Source organism: Polypterus senegalus, chromosome 11 (assembly GCF_016835505.1).
Source record: "Polypterus senegalus isolate Bchr_013 chromosome 11, ASM1683550v1, whole genome shotgun sequence".
Taxonomy (NCBI): domain Eukaryota; kingdom Metazoa; phylum Chordata; class Cladistia; order Polypteriformes; family Polypteridae; genus Polypterus; species Polypterus senegalus.
Window position 1 is genome coordinate 27705489 of NC_053164.1, and position 22413 is coordinate 27727901.

General features: G+C 39.6%; 1 protein-coding gene across 3 annotated transcripts in view; it reads right to left on the reverse strand.

The window, feature by feature from the left end:
- The window catches only part of LOC120538770 (cyclin-dependent kinase-like 1), a 73356-nt gene that overhangs the window by 45535 nt on the left and 5408 nt on the right, over window positions 1-22413 (reverse strand). Inside the window, exons 2-6 of one of the 3 annotated variants that reach the window (XM_039768234.1) lie at window positions 21304-21381; window positions 20035-20227; window positions 16358-16479; window positions 11865-11937; window positions 3297-3387 (exon numbers count right to left, since the gene is read on the reverse strand). In XM_039768234.1, coding sequence (XP_039624168.1) covers window positions 3297-3387; window positions 11865-11937; window positions 16358-16479; window positions 20035-20202 — 454 coding nt within the window. In that variant the 5' untranslated portion in view covers window positions 20203-20227; window positions 21304-21381. Of the gene's footprint in view, window positions 1-3296; window positions 3388-11864; window positions 11938-16357; window positions 16480-20034; window positions 20228-21303; window positions 21385-22413 lie in introns of all 3 variants that reach the window. The other 2 variants (XM_039768233.1, XM_039768232.1) reach the window with 2 other exon arrangements.

The window sequence follows — 22413 nt, forward strand, 5'->3', positions numbered from 1 at the left end:
TGTTTTTGAAAACAGAATACAAAAATAGATTCCATTCTTTTTAACTATGAGTGTTGTATCATATTTTAGTGACATGATAGGTTTTCTTGTCTCACTGGTTACTTGTTTTGGAATGGTTTCTCGATTTACACCTTGTGACTGGCAGCCATGACTATTACCTGGCAAGGACGACACTTTGATGGAAGGACTGGGGAAGAGAGCATCCACAAGGCCCTACCTTCCCCGGAACGCTATAGGGGAGCCCTCCTGGACAGCTGCGGCACCACGGAGTCCCATAGGGCAGGGTGGGAGTTGGAGTTTGGCACAGCCTTGTTGGGTTCCATGGGGGCTTTCAGGGGGAGCTGTAGAACCCTGCTTTGGGTTTCCATCACACCTGGGAGTAGTTCCAATTAATCCTGATTAAAAGCAGCTGCCTCACTCCATTCGAGTAGCCACAGTCAGGAGGAAGGGAGATGAAGCTTGTTGGAGGAGGAGTGGAGGTGAAGAAGAGAAGGATAATGCTGTGTGCTGTAGACTGTGTTGCTGGGTGCTTTGTACTGTGCTGTAGTGGGCTCTGTGGTTGTTGTGTCTGGGGTGTGTGGAGCTGTACACACCCTGGTGTCCACAACCTATTTTGTGGATCCTTTTCTAATTGATTCTTGTGGTTTGGCATTTTTCCATTTCAGTGAGAGAACACCAACCTTATCTGTTTCGGGTCACAAATGGTGAATTAAACTGAGGAAATATATATTATCAGATAGCATATGACCACATGAGACATGCCAACAAATACAGATAGATCCATAAATATTTGGACAGAGACAACTTTTTTCTAACTTTGGTGCTGTACATTACCACAATGAATTTTAAATGAAACAACTCAGATGCAGTTGAAGTGCAGACTTTCAGCTTTAATTCAGTGGGGTGAACAAAAAGATTGCATAAAAATGTGAGGCAACTAAAGTATTTTTTTAACACAATCCCTTCATTTCAGGGGCTCAAAAGTAATTGGACAATTGACTCAAAGGCTATTTAATGGGCAGGTGTGTTCAAGTCCGTTGTTATGTCATTTTTTAACTAAGCAGATAAAAGGCCTGGAGTTGATTTGAGGTGTGGTGCTTGCATGAAGAAGATACGGCTGTGAACAGACAGCATGCGGTCAAAGGAGCTCTCCATGCAGGTGAAAGAAGCCATCATTAAGCTGTGAAAACAGATAAAACCCATCCAAAAAATTGCTACAATATTATGAGTGGCAAAATCTACAGTTTGGTACATCCTGAGAAAGAAAGCAAGCACTGGTGAACTCAGTAACACAAAAAGACCTGGACGTCCACAGAAGACAACAGTGGTGGATGATCGCAGAATCATTTCCATGGAAAAGAGAAACCCCTTCACAACAGCCAACCAAGTAAACAAAACTCTCCAGGGGGTAGACGTATTGATATCCAAGTCTACCATAAAGAGAAGACTGCATGACAGTAAATACAGAGGGTGCACTGCAAGGTGCAACCCACTCACAAGCCTCAAAAATAGAAAGGCTAGATTGGACTTTGCTAAAGAACATCTAAAAAAGCCAGCGCAGTTGTGGAAAAACATTCTTTGGACAGATGAAACCAAGATCAACCTCGACCAGAATGATGGCAAGAAAACAGTATGGAGAAGGCGTGGAACAGCTCATTATCCAAAGCGTACCACATCATCTGTAAAACACGGTGGAGTCAGTGTAATGGCTTGGGGGTGCATGGCTGGCAGTGGCACTGGGACACTAGTGTTTACTGATGATGTGACACAGGACAGAAGCAGCCAAATGAATTTTGAGGTGTTCAGAGACATACTGTCTGCTCAAATCCAGTTAAATGCAGTCAAATTGATTGGGTGGCATTTCATGATACAGATGGACAATGACCCAAAATATACAGCCAAAGCAACCCAGTAGTTTATTAAAGCAAAGAAGTGGAAAATTCCTGAATGTTCAAGTCAGTCACCTGATCTTAACCAAATTGAGCAGGCATTTCACTTGTTGAAGACTAAACTTCAGACAGAAAGGCCCACAAACAAACAGCAACTGAAAGCCGCTGCAGTAAAGGCCTGGCAGATCATTAAAAAGGAGGAAACCCAGCATCTGGTGATGTCCATGAGTTCAAGACTTCAGGCTGTCATTGCCAGCAAAGGGTTTTCAACCAAGTATTAGAAATGAACATTTTATTTCCAGTTATTTAATTTGTCCAATTACTTTTGATCCCCTGAAATGAAGTGATTGTGTTAAAAAAATACTTTACTTGCCTTACATTTTTATGCAATCGTTTTGTTCAACCCACTGAATTAAAGCTGAAAGTCTGCACTTCAACTGCATCTGAGTTGTTTCATTTGAAATTCATTGTGGTGATGTCCATTCATCCATTCATTTTCTAACCCGCTGAATCCAAACACAGGGTCACGGGGGTCTGCTGGAGCCAATCCCAGCCAACACAGGGCACAAGGCAGGAACAAATCCTGGGCAGGGTGCCAACCCACCGCAGGACACACACAAACACACCCACACACCAAGCACACACCAAGTCCAATTTAGAATCGCCAATCCACCTAACCTGCATGTCTTTGGATTGTGGGAGGAAACCCACGCAGACACGGGGAGAACATGCAAACTCCACACAGGGAGGACCTGGGAAGCGAACCCAGATCTCCTAACTGCAAAGCAGCAGTGCTACCACTGCGCCACCGTGCCGCCCTTGTGGTAATGTACAGAACCAAAATTAGATAAAAGTTGTCTCTGTCCAAATATTTATGGACCTATCTGTACTAAGAAAACAGAGATGGATTTGCATGGATTAGTAATTAAACCTTCAATAAACTTCAAAAAAATCCAGTAAAGGGCACAGTAACTAGTACGTCTGCTTTACAGCTCCAATTACCTGGGTTTGATTCTAAACCCAAGAATGTCTATGAGGAATTTGCAAGTTCAAGGATGTGCATGTTAGGTTTATTCATGACTCTAAATTGCCCCAGTATGAGTGAGTATAGGTGTGTGTATGACATGAGCAGGAGTCCCCTCTAGGTTTGGCTCTTGCTTTTTTTCTCAAAGCAATTGCAATAATCTTTGGTTCCCTATGAAGCACCAAGTAGGCATGCAATAAAGGTGAATGGGAAGAAATGGCAGGGCCTGAGGGAAATTATCTCTTCTAAATAAGAAAACTAAATAGGAGTCTGTCACTGATCTCTGCCCTGCAAACAGTCAGTTCAATAACAACAATACATGTGCTTCTCCTTGCTAACACGTAACCACATATCTTCTAAGAGCCAAAGTCCAGAATACTCACTAAGAATGCGGGCAAAGCCAAAGTCACAAAGCTTGATGACTCCATTCTTGGTGATGAGAATATTCTCAGGCTTAACATCTCTATGGATACACTGGAAGGATAAGAAAAAGAGAGACACAAAAGCAGAATTAGTAGAAATGTAACCTAATAGGCCTTGACACAGTTCCAATGACAATTATAACCGGTTTAATGAGGTTAACCGGAAAGTCCACTACAGTCAGTTTGGCAGCATAGCCCGCCTTATGACTGAAACTTTTGAATCCTCAGATCACTTAGGACACCTGCTGTCATACTAAAGAAGGATTAAACAGTCTACAAATAATAAACACATTGTGAAAATCTCCCAATCCATATATAGTCATTCTGCAATGATACTAAGAATCTTAAATAGTATAAAACTAACAAGAATTCATTAGGTTCAGGTACTAATACTTTGCAGAATTAGTAAAATTGAAGAAACAGGAAAAAAAGCTCCATATTTAGGTTAATGGATAGAGTGAGTTTTTAAAATTTGTTCATCAGTGTATCCAACTCTGCTGTTAATGTTTTATTTATACAAAAAAGATAGGTTACTTTTGGACTAACTTTTCAGTAGAAAAGCTGAAAATATAGATAATTAATTTTGAGATGACTGGTCATTCAGATAGTCAGCATCACTGACGACCCCCTTCACCATGGTTATATTCTTTTGTGTGCTCCTTTTAATTTATGCACTGTCACAAGAACGAGACATGGACAGATAAAGGTTTGGGGCAGCCACCCGTATAATTTGGTATTCTGGCTGCAAAAGTCGTTTTAACAAATAATCAGCACTGAAGTGCATTCAACTGAGTCCAAAACAAGACTGAGGAAACAAAGGAAAAGGGGCAGGTTTTAAAGGGGGAGACAGGAAGTGAGGTCATATGGATCCAGCACGTGGTCTTCCACCATTGGTTCATAGCCGGACGTGACATCAGAGGGACTGGAGCTGGTGTGGCCGACTTCCATTGGCTCAGTCCCGGAAGTGATGTCAGGAGAGCCAGGTGATATCCCCCGGGAATGGTCTACAGGCAAGGGAGAAAAAGAGTCAGTGCACTCTGCCACACCCCGGCATGCCTCCAAACTGCCTTCACTCAAGCCCTTTAGCTGCCTCCCATGTGCACGTGTGTGACAGCACACAGTCCTCCAAAATGTTTTGAGACAAAGACACATTTTTCCTTGATTTACTCTCGAGCTCCACAGTTTAAAATTACAAATAAATCAATTCAGATGAAATTAAAGTGCACACTTTTTAAAGGGTAGAAGCAAGCCAAGGTGTCTGCACTAATAAAACAATGAAACATACCTGAGAAACTGCAAACACTAGTGACGCCAATTGTCCCAAACATTATGGTGCCCTGAATATATGAAGTGCAATTTCTACATGGTGTGACCAAAATGTATGCAAATACCCTTAAATGAAAGTCTGCAATGTGCATTTTACTCATGTCAGAATTTTTTGAATTGTAATTTTAAAATGTGGAGCAGAGGCTTAAATCAAGGAAAAATGTACCTTTATCCCAAACCTAATGGAAGGCACTGCATATGTTGGCTCTTTCATTTTTACGTTTGTTGGTTTTCCTGCTAGTTTAGATTCTCAATAATGACTGAATAATGCATAACTCTGTCGAGATAAGATGTTATCTATTTTAATAATTGTCTTTAGTTCAAGATAAAATAATATGAATTAAACATATTCTAGAATCTACACAAAGACAAAAGAAAAATGAAATAAACGAAAAATAAATCCATGTAATATTAAAGGAAAAAACAAAATCATAACATGCAGTTTTTAGTTCCCTGAATATTTTTCATATTTTATCATTTAGTTTAAGCTTGAGTCACTTCTAATAGTCAGCCATTGCCCAGTTAATGTAGTTATAATTATATGTGAGTTTTATATAATGTCGTACTTGATTTTTATTTAACCCTGCTCTGGTACCATGGGGTCTATGTGACTCCAGCCCTCTTTAGACCATGTTTTTTTTGGAAACTATCGCAATTAGTGACCTCTCCTGCCACATATTTTCTCGTAAGGCCTTCCTAAGTATGTGACACATGTTCAAAAGTTTCAAAGTCTTTCCGCTTATATTTTATTTAGGTTATTTTCGCTTGGGGTCAAATTTACCCCATAGTACCTTCAATGTGATAAAGGTATTTTTTTCTTATTTCAAGGTTATGAGACAGGCACGGCATAACACAATGGGGACTTTTTCGCGAAGATGTTCTGTAGTCATTAGGTGAGCTGAGTGAAGTCGACAGTGAAAACGAGGACGACATTGAAGATGATCTGAACAAGAGGGTCGTATTTCTGTCCACTATGCATTCCCAAAAAAAGGCTGATGCAAATACTGGGAAAGAAGAAATAAATGTGTTTTACAACCACGAAAAAGGTGGTGTTGACAGCCATGATCAAATGTGCAGCTTTTACACCACGGCAAGAAACACAAATCGCTGGACAATGAGGATCTTTTATGGAATGGTTGACAGCGCTGCCTTGAATGCGTTTGTTATTTTTAATGAAAATGTGCCCAACTTTGGAGAACATAAGAAAGACAAATGACAAACGTTCTTGAAGGAACTGGCCCTTGCTTTGATTACTCCATACGCACGTCAACGATTGGAAGTGCAGTAGACGCCAAAAGATGTCAAACAGGTCATTCACATTTGCGGCATTGTACCAGAGGCACCCACACCAGCCGCAAGCACCACACAGCGTCATTAAGACAACACAAGAGATGCTATATTTGTCCCAGATCAAATGACAATAAAACCAAATTAGTCTGTAATGAGTGCAGTAAGTTTGTGTGCGAAGAGCATACTAAACGGTTGTGCAACCAATGCCAACAGTAACATTTTTGCCTATAGCGGGGTGAAATAAGCGGAAACTCACACATGAAGCGTTGTGCAATATTATTTGGATTTTATAACACATTGTCATACCATATTATTTCAAGGAAAACAAAATATTGTAATAAAGTGGTGGTTAATTTGTCTGTTTTCTGTATATTTCATGTATAAACCGGTGCTGTTGAAACAACTCAAATGTCCAGTTTTGGCTAATTCACAATACATAGTTTGACTTATATTAAATGTGATTTGCAAAATCCTGGCTCTTTTAGCAGTATGTCTTCAAAGACACAGCATATGTTATGTGATTCTTTTTGTAAACATATCTGATGTTTTAAAAACAATTTTTCAGCATTCATTTTAGGAATAACATGCCTTGCTGCTACTTTGTTATCATTTCATCAGACAACCTGTCGTGACTTGATCTACCCATTTGCAAACTGACAGTTAATTTCTATTTGTGCATTTCCATGTAAACCAGCAGTTTTTATGGAGTTACATTCTTTTTTTAAATAGACACAAGCATTTTTAGAATTTTATCTTTCTTTTTAAAGGTACCCACCCCAAAACAATAAGCTACAAAAGGCAGCACTTAAGATGCCATGCAGCAAAAAAAAAATACTATTAACAACTTTCTTTATTAGTTCATTACTAATGTTTTGTTGTATAGAGGACTCATTTTATTTTACTCTAGGACACCCTAAACTAGCATTTTTCTGAGTTCTTCACAAGTGAGGAAGTGAGGCATGAGGCAAACGTTCATCTTGTTGCATTATAATGTAATACTGTATCATATGACCATAGCAGAGGCAGTGTAATGCTCTGAGAAATGCTCTGCTGGGAAACCTTGAGTTGTTGCATTCATGTGGATGTTACTTTGACACATACCACCTACCTAAAAAATTGTTGCAGAACAACTACACCCCTTCACGAAATGGATTACCACAGTGGATTGAGACTGTGATTTTAAAATGAGTTCATCAAGGGGACACACGGGGACACAGTTGGAAACTTGTTAAAGATACATTTCAAACAAACATTAGGAAGATTTTCATTACACAGAGAATAACAGACACTTTTAAATCAAGACTTGATTTTTTTGGAAGAAGTTAATGGATGGGACTGGTGATCTTTGTTGGACCGACTGGACTTTTCATGTCTAGATTATTCTAATGTTCATGAGAATGGTGTACCCTGATGGCAGTGGCCTCTTTCAAAAGGATAATGCTCCCTGCCACACTGCAAATATTCTTCTGGAGTGGTCTAAGGAACATGACCAAGAGTTCAAGGTGTTGACCTGGCCTCCAAATTCATCTCTTAAACCAATCGAACATTTGTGGGAAGTGTTTGAAAAACAAATCCAATCCATGAAAGCCCCAACTCACAACTTGCACAACCTAAAGAATTCACTATTAACGATTTGGTGCCAGATACTACAGGACACCTTTAAAGGTCTTGGGAAGTCAATGCCATCAGTCAGAGCCATTTTGGTGCCATGAGGGAGACCTACACAACATTAGGCATATACAGGTAGTTTTATAAATATATATACACACACACACACACACAGAGTATATATATATATATATATATATACAATATATATATATTGTGAACTCTGGCCCGGACACACACAGACGGACAACATAGTTTCACCCAACACACCGTTTATTTACAATATTTACAAAGTCTACCGTGCTCACAAACCCCAGTGCCTCTTGCACAGATCCCCCAATGTCCAGGCCACACAGTCCTGTGCCTCTCTTTCTCCTGGCCACCTCCAGTCCTCACTCCAGCTCCGTCGTCTTCCACCCAACTTCCGCCAATCACTGGAGGGAGACGGCCCCTTTTATAGGAACCCGGATGGGCTCCAGCTGCTTCCCGGCAATCTCCGCGGACACACCCCCGTGTGGCGGAAGTGCCGCTGCGCCCGGAAGCCGTCCGGGTGTCCCCTGTCGTCTTCCCCGGCACTTCCTGGTGTGGCGGAAGTGCCGGGCTCCCGGGATAATCAGGCACTGGGGCGCCGCCTGGCGGTGGCCATGGGTCCCTATAGGGCTGGGCTTCCAAGCCCTCTACCTGAGGCCTCCAGCATAACCAGGACGGACGCCCCCTCTCGGTCTGGAGGAGGCACAAGCCCTCCTCTGGTACTCCTGGGCGTCCCGGCCGGGGACCACAATATATATACTGTCATGCACGTGCACCTACGGACCACCATGCGAGCTCTGTTGAGGTAAGCACTACCAGTCAAGGACAAGAGGGGGAGTGGTCGCTAACCAACTTCTTCAGTTTTGAGAAAAAGACAGGTGATGAGATCTATAGTTTCGCCTACTGTGTCTCGAGTTGTCCATACCCCTTAGGTCCTAAACGCCATAAAAGCGGGTGAAAGGAGAAGCAGGATGTTCTTTCAGACAAGAGCTCCTAGTGAAGTGGACCCATGAATTAAAAATAATGGCAAATACTTCTGTTCTGTTGTGCCTGCGGCACAAATTTTCTGTTTTATTTTATGAATATATTGAAAGAGGTGACAAAGCTGGTGCCCCAACGTTCTCTTTTTGTCACCCTGTTCCATGGTTATAATATAAAATAACGACATATATAATATTAAGTACTGTATGACTAGCAGAAATAACCCCACACATCCAAGCTATAGTCGCGTAATGGGTTAACCTACAAAAGCAAACATTCATGTGTTTTCTAAATAAATATTTAATAAATAGTAACCAAGGACCGTTTTGTCATTGTTGCCTGTCCCATCCATTACCTCCAATACCTCCTTATTAACTTCTTTGCTTTCATAAGTTGAGAATTTGACCTTTATGTGTATGATTAGATTCCACAATTGTCACAACACCTTGCTGGGTTGGAACCACGAATGTTACTTCTTTGTATTTCCTTGTTTAGTGTGGTTTTAACAATAGATGTTTATAGTCTCACATTCATAAATATGACGGTTTGTTGAATAATTCAATCCATGTACTGCAAGAAGCATCTACAGTAAGAGGACCGAGGTTGGATTTTAGTTCACAGACATCACTACAGATCTCCGTATTATTACAGGAGACAGCACCAGTGGTAGTATTTGATAATGATATAAAGCTAATTCAGACCTGATTGATTCAGTGTTCATTCAACGTTGATGCAAATCACAACACTGTATTGGCATTAAAGACTAAAATTATAAGTGCGTCATCAAAAAATGGATATAAATGTTTAACATTAGTAAACAGTAAAAGTTGCTAATGCCTTCCAATGTCATTCTCTTTCTATTATATTCTAAGCAGCTACTCAGCATGCACTAAAAAAACACTTCATTCTGTTTCATTGTGGCTTATCTCTATCACATTTTTTGTAACGATATGTAAACTACATGTACAATAGCATTGACTTTCTCAAAAATGTAAACTTTTGCTTTGATAAAAAATGCAGTGTCACCAGTTCATTTGAGTACTATTGTCATGTGTACACAGTGCGGTGAAATTCCTGTCTGCATGATTGACCAACATGGAGCAGGCTGAAAATGATGTAAATTATGAAAAATATACAATATAAGATAACAGGTAGTGTTGAATAAATCAGCAATGTTTCCTTTTACAGACAGTTTTGCTGAAATTGATTCTAAATTTTACTTAGAAAAGTGTCTTTTGGAGTTTTGAAAGTTTTTTGAGGGGTGGAAAGCAATGTATATTGCTCATCAAGGGTATGACGACACCGTACAACCCTTTTGGACTCATATATTTTTCAGAAAAGGGTCCAGATGAAAATAAGCAAGCAAAAATTGTCTTTTGGAAATTCAACATGGCTAAACACAATTCATGATAAGACAAAGTGATGCAAAAATCAGTAATCCAGCAAGACAATTAAATTATTATCCTGATTACCTTAGAAGAAAACGCAAAACCTGTGTTCTTAAATGAGATCCCACTTTGCCTGGTACAAACTTTGCGAATGCTGTTAAAGGCATCCTCCCATCAGCCCCAGTACACTCTTGCTGCCCAACAGGAGTTGTAGTCCACACATTGGCACTGAGTTTAGGGTTTCCCATCATTTGCAACTTCTCACCCCAAAACGCCACATACTGTAACCTACATTTTAAGTTGGACCAACAGCAACAATGAAAATTTTGTGAAAATCCATTCAGCCATTTTTCTGTTATCGGTGAACAAACAAGAAAACATTGCAATTTTGTTTACATAATTAGGTAAGAATGGTGACATGTTTAATGTTGATTATCACATGCAAGTAGGAATTTCACTGTATTCGATAGATGTGATAATAATAACCCTATGAACCTATACATTATATTGCTTTTCTTTGCCTCCTAGCACTATTCTACAGTGAACACTGTCGAGTGGCACTTTATAAGTACCAGATACACAAAATCACTCCTTATATATTTTTTCTAGTTGAACGACTGGCAGTATGATTGACTTGATAGGGGTCACTCAGTAGATCAGAGGAGGGAAATATATTTTACAAGGCCCAACATTCTGTATTTCAATAAGCAAGTTCAGTAAGTGACAAAGAGAATGAATCAATGAATAAACACATTTATCTGCTTACCAATCATTTGGAGCGGAGTGGTGGCTCTGAGGCTAAGGATCTGCACTGGTAATCGGAAGGATGCTGATTTGAATCCCGTAAATGCCAATAGGGACTCTGCTCTGTTGGGCCCTTGAGCAAGGCCCTTAACCAGCAATTGCTGATTGCTTTGAGTAGTGAGTAAAGCGCTATATAAATGCAAAGATATATTATTATTTTCCATCTATCCATTATCCAACCCGTTACATCCTCACTACAGGGTCACGGTGGTCTGCCGGAGCCAATCCCAGCCAACACAGAGCGCAAAGCAGGAAACAAACCCTGGGCAGGGCACCAGCCCACTGCAGGGCACACACACATCCACACACTAGGGACAATTTAGAATCGCCAATACACCTAACCTGCATGTCTTTTGACTGTGGGAGGAAACCGGAGCACCCGGAGGAAACCCACGCAGAAATAGGGAGAACATGCAAACTCCATGCAGTGAAGACCCGGGAAGCAAACCCGGGTCTCCTAACTGCGAGGCAGCAGCGCTACCCACTGCGCCACCGTCCCGCCCTATTATTATTATGTGACTTGTATTTACACCCTTACTATATATTTTCCCTGCGGTGGGCTGGCGCCCTGCTCGGGGTTTGTTTCCTGCCTTGCGCTCGGTGTTGGCTGGGATTGGATCCAGCAGACCCCTGTGACCCTGTAGTTAGGATATAGCGGGTTGGATAATGGATAGATTTTCCCCATACACACTTGTGAATTATAAGAGGGTTCAATGCTCAAGTCTTTTAGTTATCCCATAACCCTACAGTCCACAATAGCTTGTTTCTGGGTGCTCAAACCACAAAGCTTGTTGGTAGAGCTGTAGGTATTAAATGACTAGAACATTATTGGCTGATGTAGCAAATCACTAATATGAACCACCTTTCCATCAGCAAATGGGCATACACTTGGCACCTTGGGAGCACCAGAAGAAGCAGCCCAACTAACAACTGATAAGGTGTGAGAGTTAAACCATGCAAAGCTGTTTGTGCTTTTCTGCATATTGCCTTGAATTGTTCTCAACACACACACACACTTGCACTCGCTCGCTCGCTCTCTCTCTCTCTCTTTCAAACATCCATCAAGTACACCTTTTGTTGTATAACTGAGTGGATTACTTACATTGTGTTTATGGCAAAAGTTGACAGCCTGCAAAGTCTGCCACACAATGCTCTTAAGAAGACCTTCTGGAACCCTAAAACAGGAAGAAACATATCAGAAGTTATTGCTCAGTTTTGAGTAAGTAAATGCCAAGTCTGTTTGGTGTATAGGTGTCTCAATGAACCATCACTATTCAGAAAAGAGGCTTTTGTCCTGGTGACAAAGCAGCTCTTATTATCGTCACCTGCATGAACAGCATACAAAGGTGTCACCACTCTCCTTGACCTCCCACTGAACTGCTGCCAACGTCACTCCCTTGTAACTGAGCAGGGAAGATGATCAGCGGATGGTGGCTGACTATCACTTTCGCCAAAGGGTCATTAATGGGTGGCAGTTTTCTCCACATGCCTGTGGACTAGCAGAGTTGGGATGTATTGGTGGCTGAACAATGAACAGTTATTAAATTATTGAGCTGCCAGGTTGATTACATTAAACAGATGCAAGCATGGATTTCCCTGCTAATTACAATTCATATTAATGAATTAAACACAAAGTAGCAAGGTGAGGGTGGTACGGTGAAAAGGTGATTAGCCTTGCTGCCACAATCCTCCAGAGTAATCCATCCATCCATTTTCTAAACCTGCTTATACACAGCAGGGACACAGGGAAGCCCTATCCAAGCAAGTTCAGAGTGCAAGGTAGGAAGAATCTATGAACAAGGTGCCAGCCCATCGCTGCATAAACACACACACACATACACATAACCAAGGTACAAAGGTACAATCTAGCATTGCCAGAGACTTCATTTGTGAAGGTCTTCTTCTACATCTTAAAAACAGACGTTAGGTGACCAGGCATCTCTAGTTCGGTCCTGTATGAGTAACTAATGTTGTGTGAGTGGCATCCCATTCAGGTTTTCTCCCAGTCTGTCACCCTGTGCTTTCCAGAAAAGGTCCAGCCTTTGTTAACTTAATGCTGGATTGAGTAGGTAAAGAAATGAATAGATTTATATGATAGAATGGCGGCAAATCAGTTACAGGTACTACCACACAACTCCATGGTTCAAATTCCAGCCCAGTGATTTCCTGTAATGGGTTTGCATATTTTGTTCAGTTTTCTTCCAAATCCCAAGGATTGAATCATTTGTTTGAAAATGGTGTATTGTCTGATATGAATGAACGTCATTTGTTCCTGTAATGGACCAGTGCCCTGCAGATGAAGAAAGTTCAGAAAATGAAAGGATTAATTGATTTTTTATTTGGACTTCAGTTTGGTAAAGTTGCTGTTTGACTTTTTAACAAAGGAGATTCAAAGAGTGACAGTAAATGGTTGTCTGTCTGATATGGATGGTCCCCTCATCAACAGGTCACGTTCAGGATGTGTTCGTTCACCTTTTTGGTACATTCCCTACACTAATTTTTGCCATAGTAAATTTTCTAACAGGCTTATTTTAAAATGCTGACAACTCAGTGATTATAAGCCATCTTAATGAGAACAAAACCAGTCCTGTTCCAGTCGATGATTTTGTTACCTGGCATGGTGATCCTTTTCTACAACCAAGTTACAAAAAGTAAAGAACTAATCATCACAGTGCAGTGGAGACTGTTGATAGTTATAAATATCTGGGGACAAATATAGACTCAAAATTCATTTTTAATGAAAATTCAATAGCCATCTGCAAAAAGGGACAGTAGCACCTCAATTGTCTATAGAAGCTGAGCTTTTTTTAATGTATGTCCTACCATTATATCAGTTAATAAATCTTGTATTGCATCTGTCTTTACTTATATTCGTAATACCAAGTATTACGGAAAGCAGAGTACCCACTACACCTCAATATCAGTTGTTTCCATTGTTACAGGTTCAATGTTCCAAGGATAACAAGCAACAGGTCCAAATACTCTTGCATTCCAACTGCTAAAAAATCTTCTAAATAAATTCAACTTTAATAAACATCCTCAGGCTTAAATTGTGGGCTGAACAGCTATCATCTGCATTAATCATTAGTCAAGTCTTAATGTTGATGTTAATGTTTATTATGCAATATACAGATTCTGCTGATGTACCATAAATATTATATCCATCCATCCATCCTCTCCCGGTTATCCAAGATCGAGTCGTGGGGATAAATATTATATTTACTGCTGTATTGCATTTATTTACAAGTTTGATGGTCTCTCTGTAAAACCTGCTGACAAAGCAAATTTCCCACATGGGGCAATAAAACTGAATTGAATACTCAGACCTATCTCTGTACTTGACATGAATGGTCATAAGTCATATAAGCATTTGACATAACGGTCATATGTAGTCATCACATAGTATTGGTTCTGAAATCAGGTTTACATTTCCATATTGCTATAATGGTTTAAATGGATGAAACTACAATGGGAAAAGACTTTTCCCTCATTTTGTTGACTGTCTCGGCATCTAAAATGACAATGTGACTGGCGCCAATGTATACCTGCATAACACCACCCCCCACCCCCCCTTCAAAACAATGTGTTAACTGTCACTTTAACATTGAAGGCTCCTTTGTGCTGCTGTCAGACTTCAGATCTGCTGAGCTTCTCTGGTTGCCACAGAGACCACAGCAAAAGTTTATCCAAGCAACACAGGCTTTGTTTGACAGAGGTGCACCGGGCAGCTCGAGTTACAGCAGCCCTGCATGCTGGGCCGCTGAGGGCCTTGCAACTATGCAGGTTGTTAAGGAAATAGGGATGTTTGTATGGCGCAGGAGTTGCTCTTCATTCTAGCTGACCTTCTACACAGCTTAGAGCTGCTAAATTATATATACAGCCACTCTGTTCAGACAAACCTCCTCCTCCTTCAGTGGGCCTCCTGAAGAATTTACATGTAGAGCCCAGGCCTTTCTCAAAATGCTGGATAACTTCCAAATGTTTCAGAGAATCAAGTATTTCCTAGCCATTGCCTGGTAGCCAGGTCCTATCTATACAAACACTTGACTTCTTTTTAATTTTGAGCCAGATAAGGAGAGAAACTCAACTTAACAAATGTAACCCTTTTTTGCCTCATGGAAGCTTTTCTGCTTTGGGGAAGAGGCTCATCATCTTGCCCTCCTTATGGAATGCATATTCTCTTTACTTCGTGTCTCTAAATGGACCCTCCTGAGTACAGATTCAACATAGTGATGCAGCCCTTTCCATTTCCTGTCATCTAAGTTAGGAGTTTCACACAAATGCCAGCTCCTGTGCTAAATTAACTGTTTACAATTTCTTCTATAATCCTTAGCAAGTTGGACTCAAGATGGTTCTATGCTAATCACTGAAATGCCTGCTCCCATGCTAAATTAACCCAATACAATTGCTCCAATAATCCTTAGTAAGCTGGACATTAAGTTGCCCCATGACAGTTCCTAAGCCTGCTTTCTTTCCTGAAGGGCTGCTGCATCCTGATTCATCATATCTGTTGCTTATTGCAAGTACTTTCCATTGTACAAGCTTACATCATGCTTATCTGAGCCATCTCAATAACAACCAACCCAGGTCACTGCTCTCGAAACTGCAAGTGGGACATGCACTTCAATCAACAATAAGTGTGTTGCAGCATGTCATTCCATGCTGACTTGAGCATATGGTATTGGCACTTGTGTATATCCACTTCAAGCACTGACCTAATTATTTAGCCTAATATTATTCATCCAACCATTAATTTTTAGACTGAGATACAAGGGAAAGAAAATGATGCAAATTAGGAACCAGCCCTGGGGAGATGGCCAGTCCACTACAGGGCACACACACCCTGAATTGTCAGTTACAGTGGGTGTAAACTAGAAATCCATGATAGAAACTGACAGAAACAAAGGGACAACATATAAACTTTACAGAAGTGGCATTCCAGCTGGCAATTGAACTGGGATCCAAGTATTGTAGAGAAATGACACTTGTAGTGGCTTTGTTGTGACATTCTTTTAAGTTTAATTTCAGTTTCAATCCATCCATTTTTTTGTCTAAAAGATGGTTACTAGAGAACTGGAGTTTATCCCAGCATTATCAGGTTCAAAGCAGAAATGAACCATGGATGATGTACAAATCCACTTCAGGTCAGCATTCAATCATCCAACCACAATCCCTTATATTAGGAAAGTCTCAAATGAATCCAGTGCACACATTATTAGGATTTAGGAAGAACCAGGAGTAACAGAGATAGACCCATATGGACATTGGGAAAGCAGATAAACTCCATACAGTATATACAGTAAACAGCAGCACCAACCACTGTGCCACAGGTTTACCTTTATTTTAAACACTATCTGAATTTTGTCTTTTTTTTTACAAACCATAATCACAAGGAGCACACTTAAAAACATACATACATGCTGGTGCAGTGCAAAGCAGATCACTTTTACATTGTGGGAGAATTTGTACACTGATTTTCTTTCCCTTTTTGATCATAATCAGTTTATTCGAAGGCTACCGATTCTAAGCAAGTCTGACTTTGCAAAAGTCGACATATGGGGGAATCATATGCACAAGTGATAGATAGATACTAACCCACGGGGATGCCGGTCGAGCTCGTGCAGGACCGTCTGCTCACAGTATTCAAAGACAAGGTGTAGCTTCCTCTTCCGGCGGAACACCTCCAACAAGTTCACCAGGTTGACGTGTTTCAATTGCTGCCAAAAGAAGACATACACACACAGAGGATCAAAATTCAAGGTTTCTATTTAGTCATGTAAACCTAAGAAAACATTAAATTTTCCTTCTCAGTTGCATCAAATAAAAGACAGCGATAACATTAAAAACAAGATAGGACAGGTTAAAACTTGCACATGAATTCTAAAATCTTTACATCATTTGAAAAGAGAACCTTAGTTTAGTACTAGTAGTTTAATAATACAGTTTTACCTAAAATGTTTAAATGATGCATATGAAAAACTAAATTTTTTTAAATGTTTTATTTTCTCGTTGCATTCCAGCATATTTAAAATCGGAGGCCTGAAGGGCACTCACAAGTCACCTGTTTTACCCACATTCTTAATATTCACACGCCTTTATCATTGCCTTTTTCTGGCTCATTACTCATCAACATTCTCTGCTTCCCTTGGCCAGGAAAGCGTTATTTACAGGCAGGAATAAAAAAGAAAAATCAGCCACATTCTCACTGTTGTTTAGCTAGACAAACACAATCCATGGACATGCACTCCTGAAACAAGGAACTACAGCGCAGTGGTTAAGACTTTAGTCAGCATATCACAAAGCTGCCAGTTCAACAAACTTACCCGACAAATGGGTTCTATTAGAAAATTGTATAAATTTAGTCATTGCGGATTGGTGGGCAACATGGTAGAAAGCTTATTAGCGTTACTCTCATAGCTACAGATACCTTGTTTTTTTGCAGCCTAGATACCAACTGCAGAGTTTCTATTCCCATTCCATGTACAGTATGTATGGGTTTTTCTAAAGCATTTTAATAATATATATACTAGGTTAGTTATACAATAAATTATTCTGATGTTTTAAAAGTGTTTGGCTGTGTAAATGATGATGGATTGGCATCCTTTCTAGGGTTGTTTTCTGCTTTGTATCTAATGCTATGGGACAGTGTTAGCAGAAATGAAGTTCGACCAATACTCATTGTGTCACTGTGGTCTTTGTATTATGAAATATTTCTTGTATACAATACATCTATGTTTTTCTTATATTATTATTACATCACATTGCTCGATTTTTCTGCTTATATGTTGTATTTTATATTATACATCCTTGCTTTTTGTTTTCAGTATTATGCTGCATTGATCTGTGAGAAAGCTATTTATTGGGCTTTACTAGGAGAAACACCAAGAGAGGGGGTGAAACTTCTAGGCAAGAACCAATATAATATTGTCTTAAAGTTATAAAAGGCACTACAAAACTCCACAACTATTGAACAGGATGAAGCACCAGTGCTGCTGAAACTGCCCGATCATGGGAGTTTTGAATTGCGGTCCTTCTTAACATTGCACTGATCAAAGGTAAATCTGGTCCATTCAGGGAGCTAATTGTTCCCTGCTGGATACCGAAAGGCATTGGCACTCCACAACTCTGAATTCATTAAAAGGGTCAGAAAAATGGATGGATAGAGATTGCTATTTAAGTTGTCCACCTGTTCTTCCACTCCCATTCTCACATTCATAGACACCCTCGTTCATTCTTTTGGCCAGTAATGCTAGACTCCACCATTTTGTTGGATCTGGTATTGTTTGTCCTCTGGAGGACTATTTAATAACATTTTATTGTTTAATGTTCTTTCCAATCTCATCTCTAAGTCTACCTCCAGCACAAGATTGGTAGCATGTACAGCCAAGCCCATGTGCCTTTCGTGATGTACATTAATATTTAATATTCTGACAACTGTTTGTAAATTGCCATTTTCGATATTTAAATGAAACAGGTTTCTAAAAGTAAGCTATTGTAATCCCCTCTCCCCAAAGGAATGTGATTTTTGATAAGAATTTCTTGTTCTAACCATCTGTAATGAGAAGGGGCCAGAATTGACTACAGTGAGTCAGTTTACAGCTTATTTACCAACATATCTTTTATTTATTGTAAGTCTGAAACTACATTAGTATATCTTATGAGACTGGTGAAAATGCTGAGCAAAAGGGACCTGAAATGTTTCATTGGTATGTCGGGGCTACAGAAAAGACAATAAATGGAGTTAGGAAGTCCTCCCTGAGGAGACCATCTTCAGTCAGGCCATGCTGTCTGCTTTATGCCACTCCATCTGAGGGCCATGCCAGACCATGTTGAACCAGAAGCCAAACAACATACTAAAAAAGAAAGTCACCTGGTTGCTTAAGCAAGATAAAGTGATTATTGCTCAGTTCATATTATTATTATTTTGCCCACACTCATATTTTTGCTCTGCTTGCTTATTTTTAGTGTGCATTCCATACAATACTTGAATAAATACCTAGCTTTTTCTTCTGCATGTTCTGTTACTCTAATTGCTTACGTAAATGGATATAAAAGAAAGGGATAAGTATTTAAATGCAGTGACTGGGCACAGAAAAAACAAACATACAAAGGCTATGGATAGAATTTGGGACATTCTGTTAAGAGCATAGAGGAGAATAGGATCACCCTAGGACCCAACCATGACAAAAGAGCGACAGTCATCAATTTCTAGCAATCCCCTCTTTACTTCAAAATCATTACTGTGAGCTACGGACTAATGTCTCCTTTGCCATTCCATAACTGTTGTTAGCCAAACTCCTTGACCATCCTTTCCATCACCGCTATTTCTCTGTTGTCATCTAAGGCTTAGTTAGTCTTAATATTTAAGTAGCCTCTGTGGTCTGAGTCACACCTCCTTCATTTGAGTCATCTGGTTTAGCTTTCATAGTTCTCTCTAGTTTCTTGCTTGATTTGTCCTACTTTTAATTTGGGCTTAACTTGCACATACTAATTGTTTTTGGGGTTTTTTGTTTGTTTATTTAGCATGTATGATTTGCCTCCACATGTTCCACTTGTCTTTTGTTGAACCAACTATTCATGGTACATTTGAGGAAAAACCTCATCAATTCTTGAACATTTACTTTTCTGACAAAAAAAAAAAAAAAATTGATGCCAATGTGTGTGTTCTGAAATAATTCTTTCACAACCACTGCTGTACCCTTGTCCATCACCATGCACAATCCATGTTCAACCTCTTCTTCAGAACCATAGCAAAGCTAGCACATTGTTGGCTTTATATAGGTGTTGCCCTATTACTGACATACTTGCACATGGAAGCCCAGGTTCTTGACACAGATGCACACAGTTACGTCATATTCAGTGCCACTCAAATCCATAGCCTAGTCCACTGTACTTTTCAGCTCCACATATGTGATCTGCTGGTAGCTGCCTTCTTGCTTTGACTAAGTCACACTTTCACTACAGAGGACAATGTCACTAACTGAGCGGTCACTTATCTGGTTGATCTATAAGTAATCAATGAGTATCTCCTGCAGTTGTGTTAATATATTTTACCTTTTTCCATAAATGGTAATACAATATTTGTGTGCACACTTGTTTTTAGTGTGTATATCTCACTACATACCCATGTCTTTCTTTTGTTTGTCTTTGGTCCACTAGTAACTTATACTATTTGGACCTCTCCTCACTTACCTATATCTACAGCTGACAATTTGAAAATTCTTTCCATTCCATTCAGTCATTAATACACTGATCCCACACACTTGTCATACCTTGAGCATGCGGATCTCTCGCAGGGCAATCTTCTTGATAACAGGGTCATCTTCTGACTCCACAAACTTCTTGATAGCTACTATCTGCCCTGTGTCTCGGTTGCGGCACTTGAAGACAACACCATATGACCCCTCCCCAATTTTGCCAAGTTTCTCATATTTCTCCATGGCATTGGGGAAAGGGTGGAGGGGGCTACAAAAACAAATAAATAAATAATGAATGATAATGATGGCATAGTGGACCACTTGTTAGAACTGCTGCTTCACAAATCCAAAGATCAGAGCTCAACTCCTAGCCAGGTCCCTACTGGGCACAAGGCATGAACCAGGCCTGGATAGGGTGCCATTCTAAAGCATAGTAAACTGCAATCACACACATGGGGTTAGGTTAGAATTGCACGATACAAGCAGCAGCTGGTATATTTAATGAAAACAAAATCATACAACCATTAACAAAAAATGTTTTTATTGGCTCAGTAAAGTGCCAGGATCATCTGGATATCGGGGAAGCTCATCATCTTTTTTAAGATTAGAATAGTCGCATCTTTGAGATGTAAAAGGAAAACCAGAGGAAATAGAAAACAAAAACCACAGTGGCAAGCATGTGCTAGTTGAGGACATTTTCAAGGCTTGCATAAGGTAAACAATACCATCCCATGTAGAGAGGGGATGCTCCTTTCTTCTCCACAGTTTAGACAGACACTAGTCAAAAAGACCACTGATAGCCCAGGAAGCACCACCCTTCTCTGGGCAACCAGAAGGGGGTATTTGTTTTGGAATTACACCTGGTAGACACAGTTTATGGCCAAAAGAGTTCTTTTTGGAGAATTTTTGTGTGTCTGGCAATTGCCGGTACTTTTGAGTGCCTTATTTTTGCATCTTTCTTTTTCTCCATAATTAAATGAGGTTTTGCCAAGGTGGCATCTCAACTCTTGTTCCTGTTTAATGTCCCTTAATTTCACAACTGGAAGATTGTACAATTTCTGAACAGGCAGTGATCGGAGTAAGATTTGAACCCATGTCTCTAGAACTTTGAAGCAACTTTACAACCCAATACAATGCCAGGTGATATTAACTCCTTAGTTCTTATTCCTCCATAGTGAACAATGTGTTATGAACAGTTTCTGGGTCTAGTTATGCAAAGCTCTTTTAGATATTTTTTGCACCTCTGTTTTGACATACATAGTTTCATTTAATTTTTTCCTTTAATTTTATGCCCATAATGCAATAAACTTAATTACCATATACTTAAACATAATTGTACAGTACCTTACTTAGCATCTGTATTGCTGCCCTTGAATTTGTCTTCATGCACTGCAATTTGTAAGTCACTTTGGATAAATGTGTCTGCTAAATAAATAAATGTAAACATAAATGTAAATAAGCAATAATGGAAGTCAATCACTGATGAAAGGTAATAATTCCACTATGAAAGGAATATAAGAAAACATACTAAATTGTAGGCTGGCAGAATTTGTGCTTCAGTCTATACTAGTTGAATTATGTTTTGTCTCAGGGGTGACATGGTGGCAGAGTACTGTTTGCTTTTGCTTCTCAGCGGCAGGAATTTGGGTTCAAATCTAAACTCAGTTTATGTCTGTGTGAAAATCACATTTTTTCCCAGACTTTGTGTGGATTTTCTCTTGGCGTCTCAAAGATGCTCATCTTAGATCAATTGTTCACTCCAGCCTGGCCTGATATCACTGAATGAGCACTTGTTGCTGTCCTAGTTCACATAAGCTGGCCACACAATGAATTTTCAGAGAAATATTCAGTGAAGAAAGTCACTGGGAAACACTCTGGTGAATTTCAATGATCAACACTATTCACTACTAGTCTGAAAAGTTAATCAAGAAAAGGTTCTACAATATTATACCTCATTTCTACATCACCTTACACAGAAGATTATCTCAGCTGGCAACAGTGCAGCGCCAGACTGGATGCCAGTCCATCACAACAGGGCAGTTTACAGTTTTAATTTAAGTTCATACCTTGCAATCGTGGTAGATAACCAGCCTCAAGTGGAAAAAAAGACCAAAACAACTCTGTTTATGGCAAACTAGGATTCAAGTGCTATTAGCTGCCAACATGCCCATTCAAAGTAAATGTTCTTGCAAATCCTTTATCCTTATCTAATAATCCTTATGAGCAACTTACAGCATTTCTTATTAGCTGTAATTACTTGTAGTAAATATATGAAGAACTAGTAATGCTATTTGGTAAGTGTATGAAAGGAGAGATAACATTTTTTTAATGTATACAATAATTTGTTTTGTTAGTAAATACCTGCTGATATACAAAAATCTAACTGCAGATAACCATCACATTTCATAAAGAATGCTGTTTATTTTTCTCATTAAATTTTCTTCAGATTTTTTT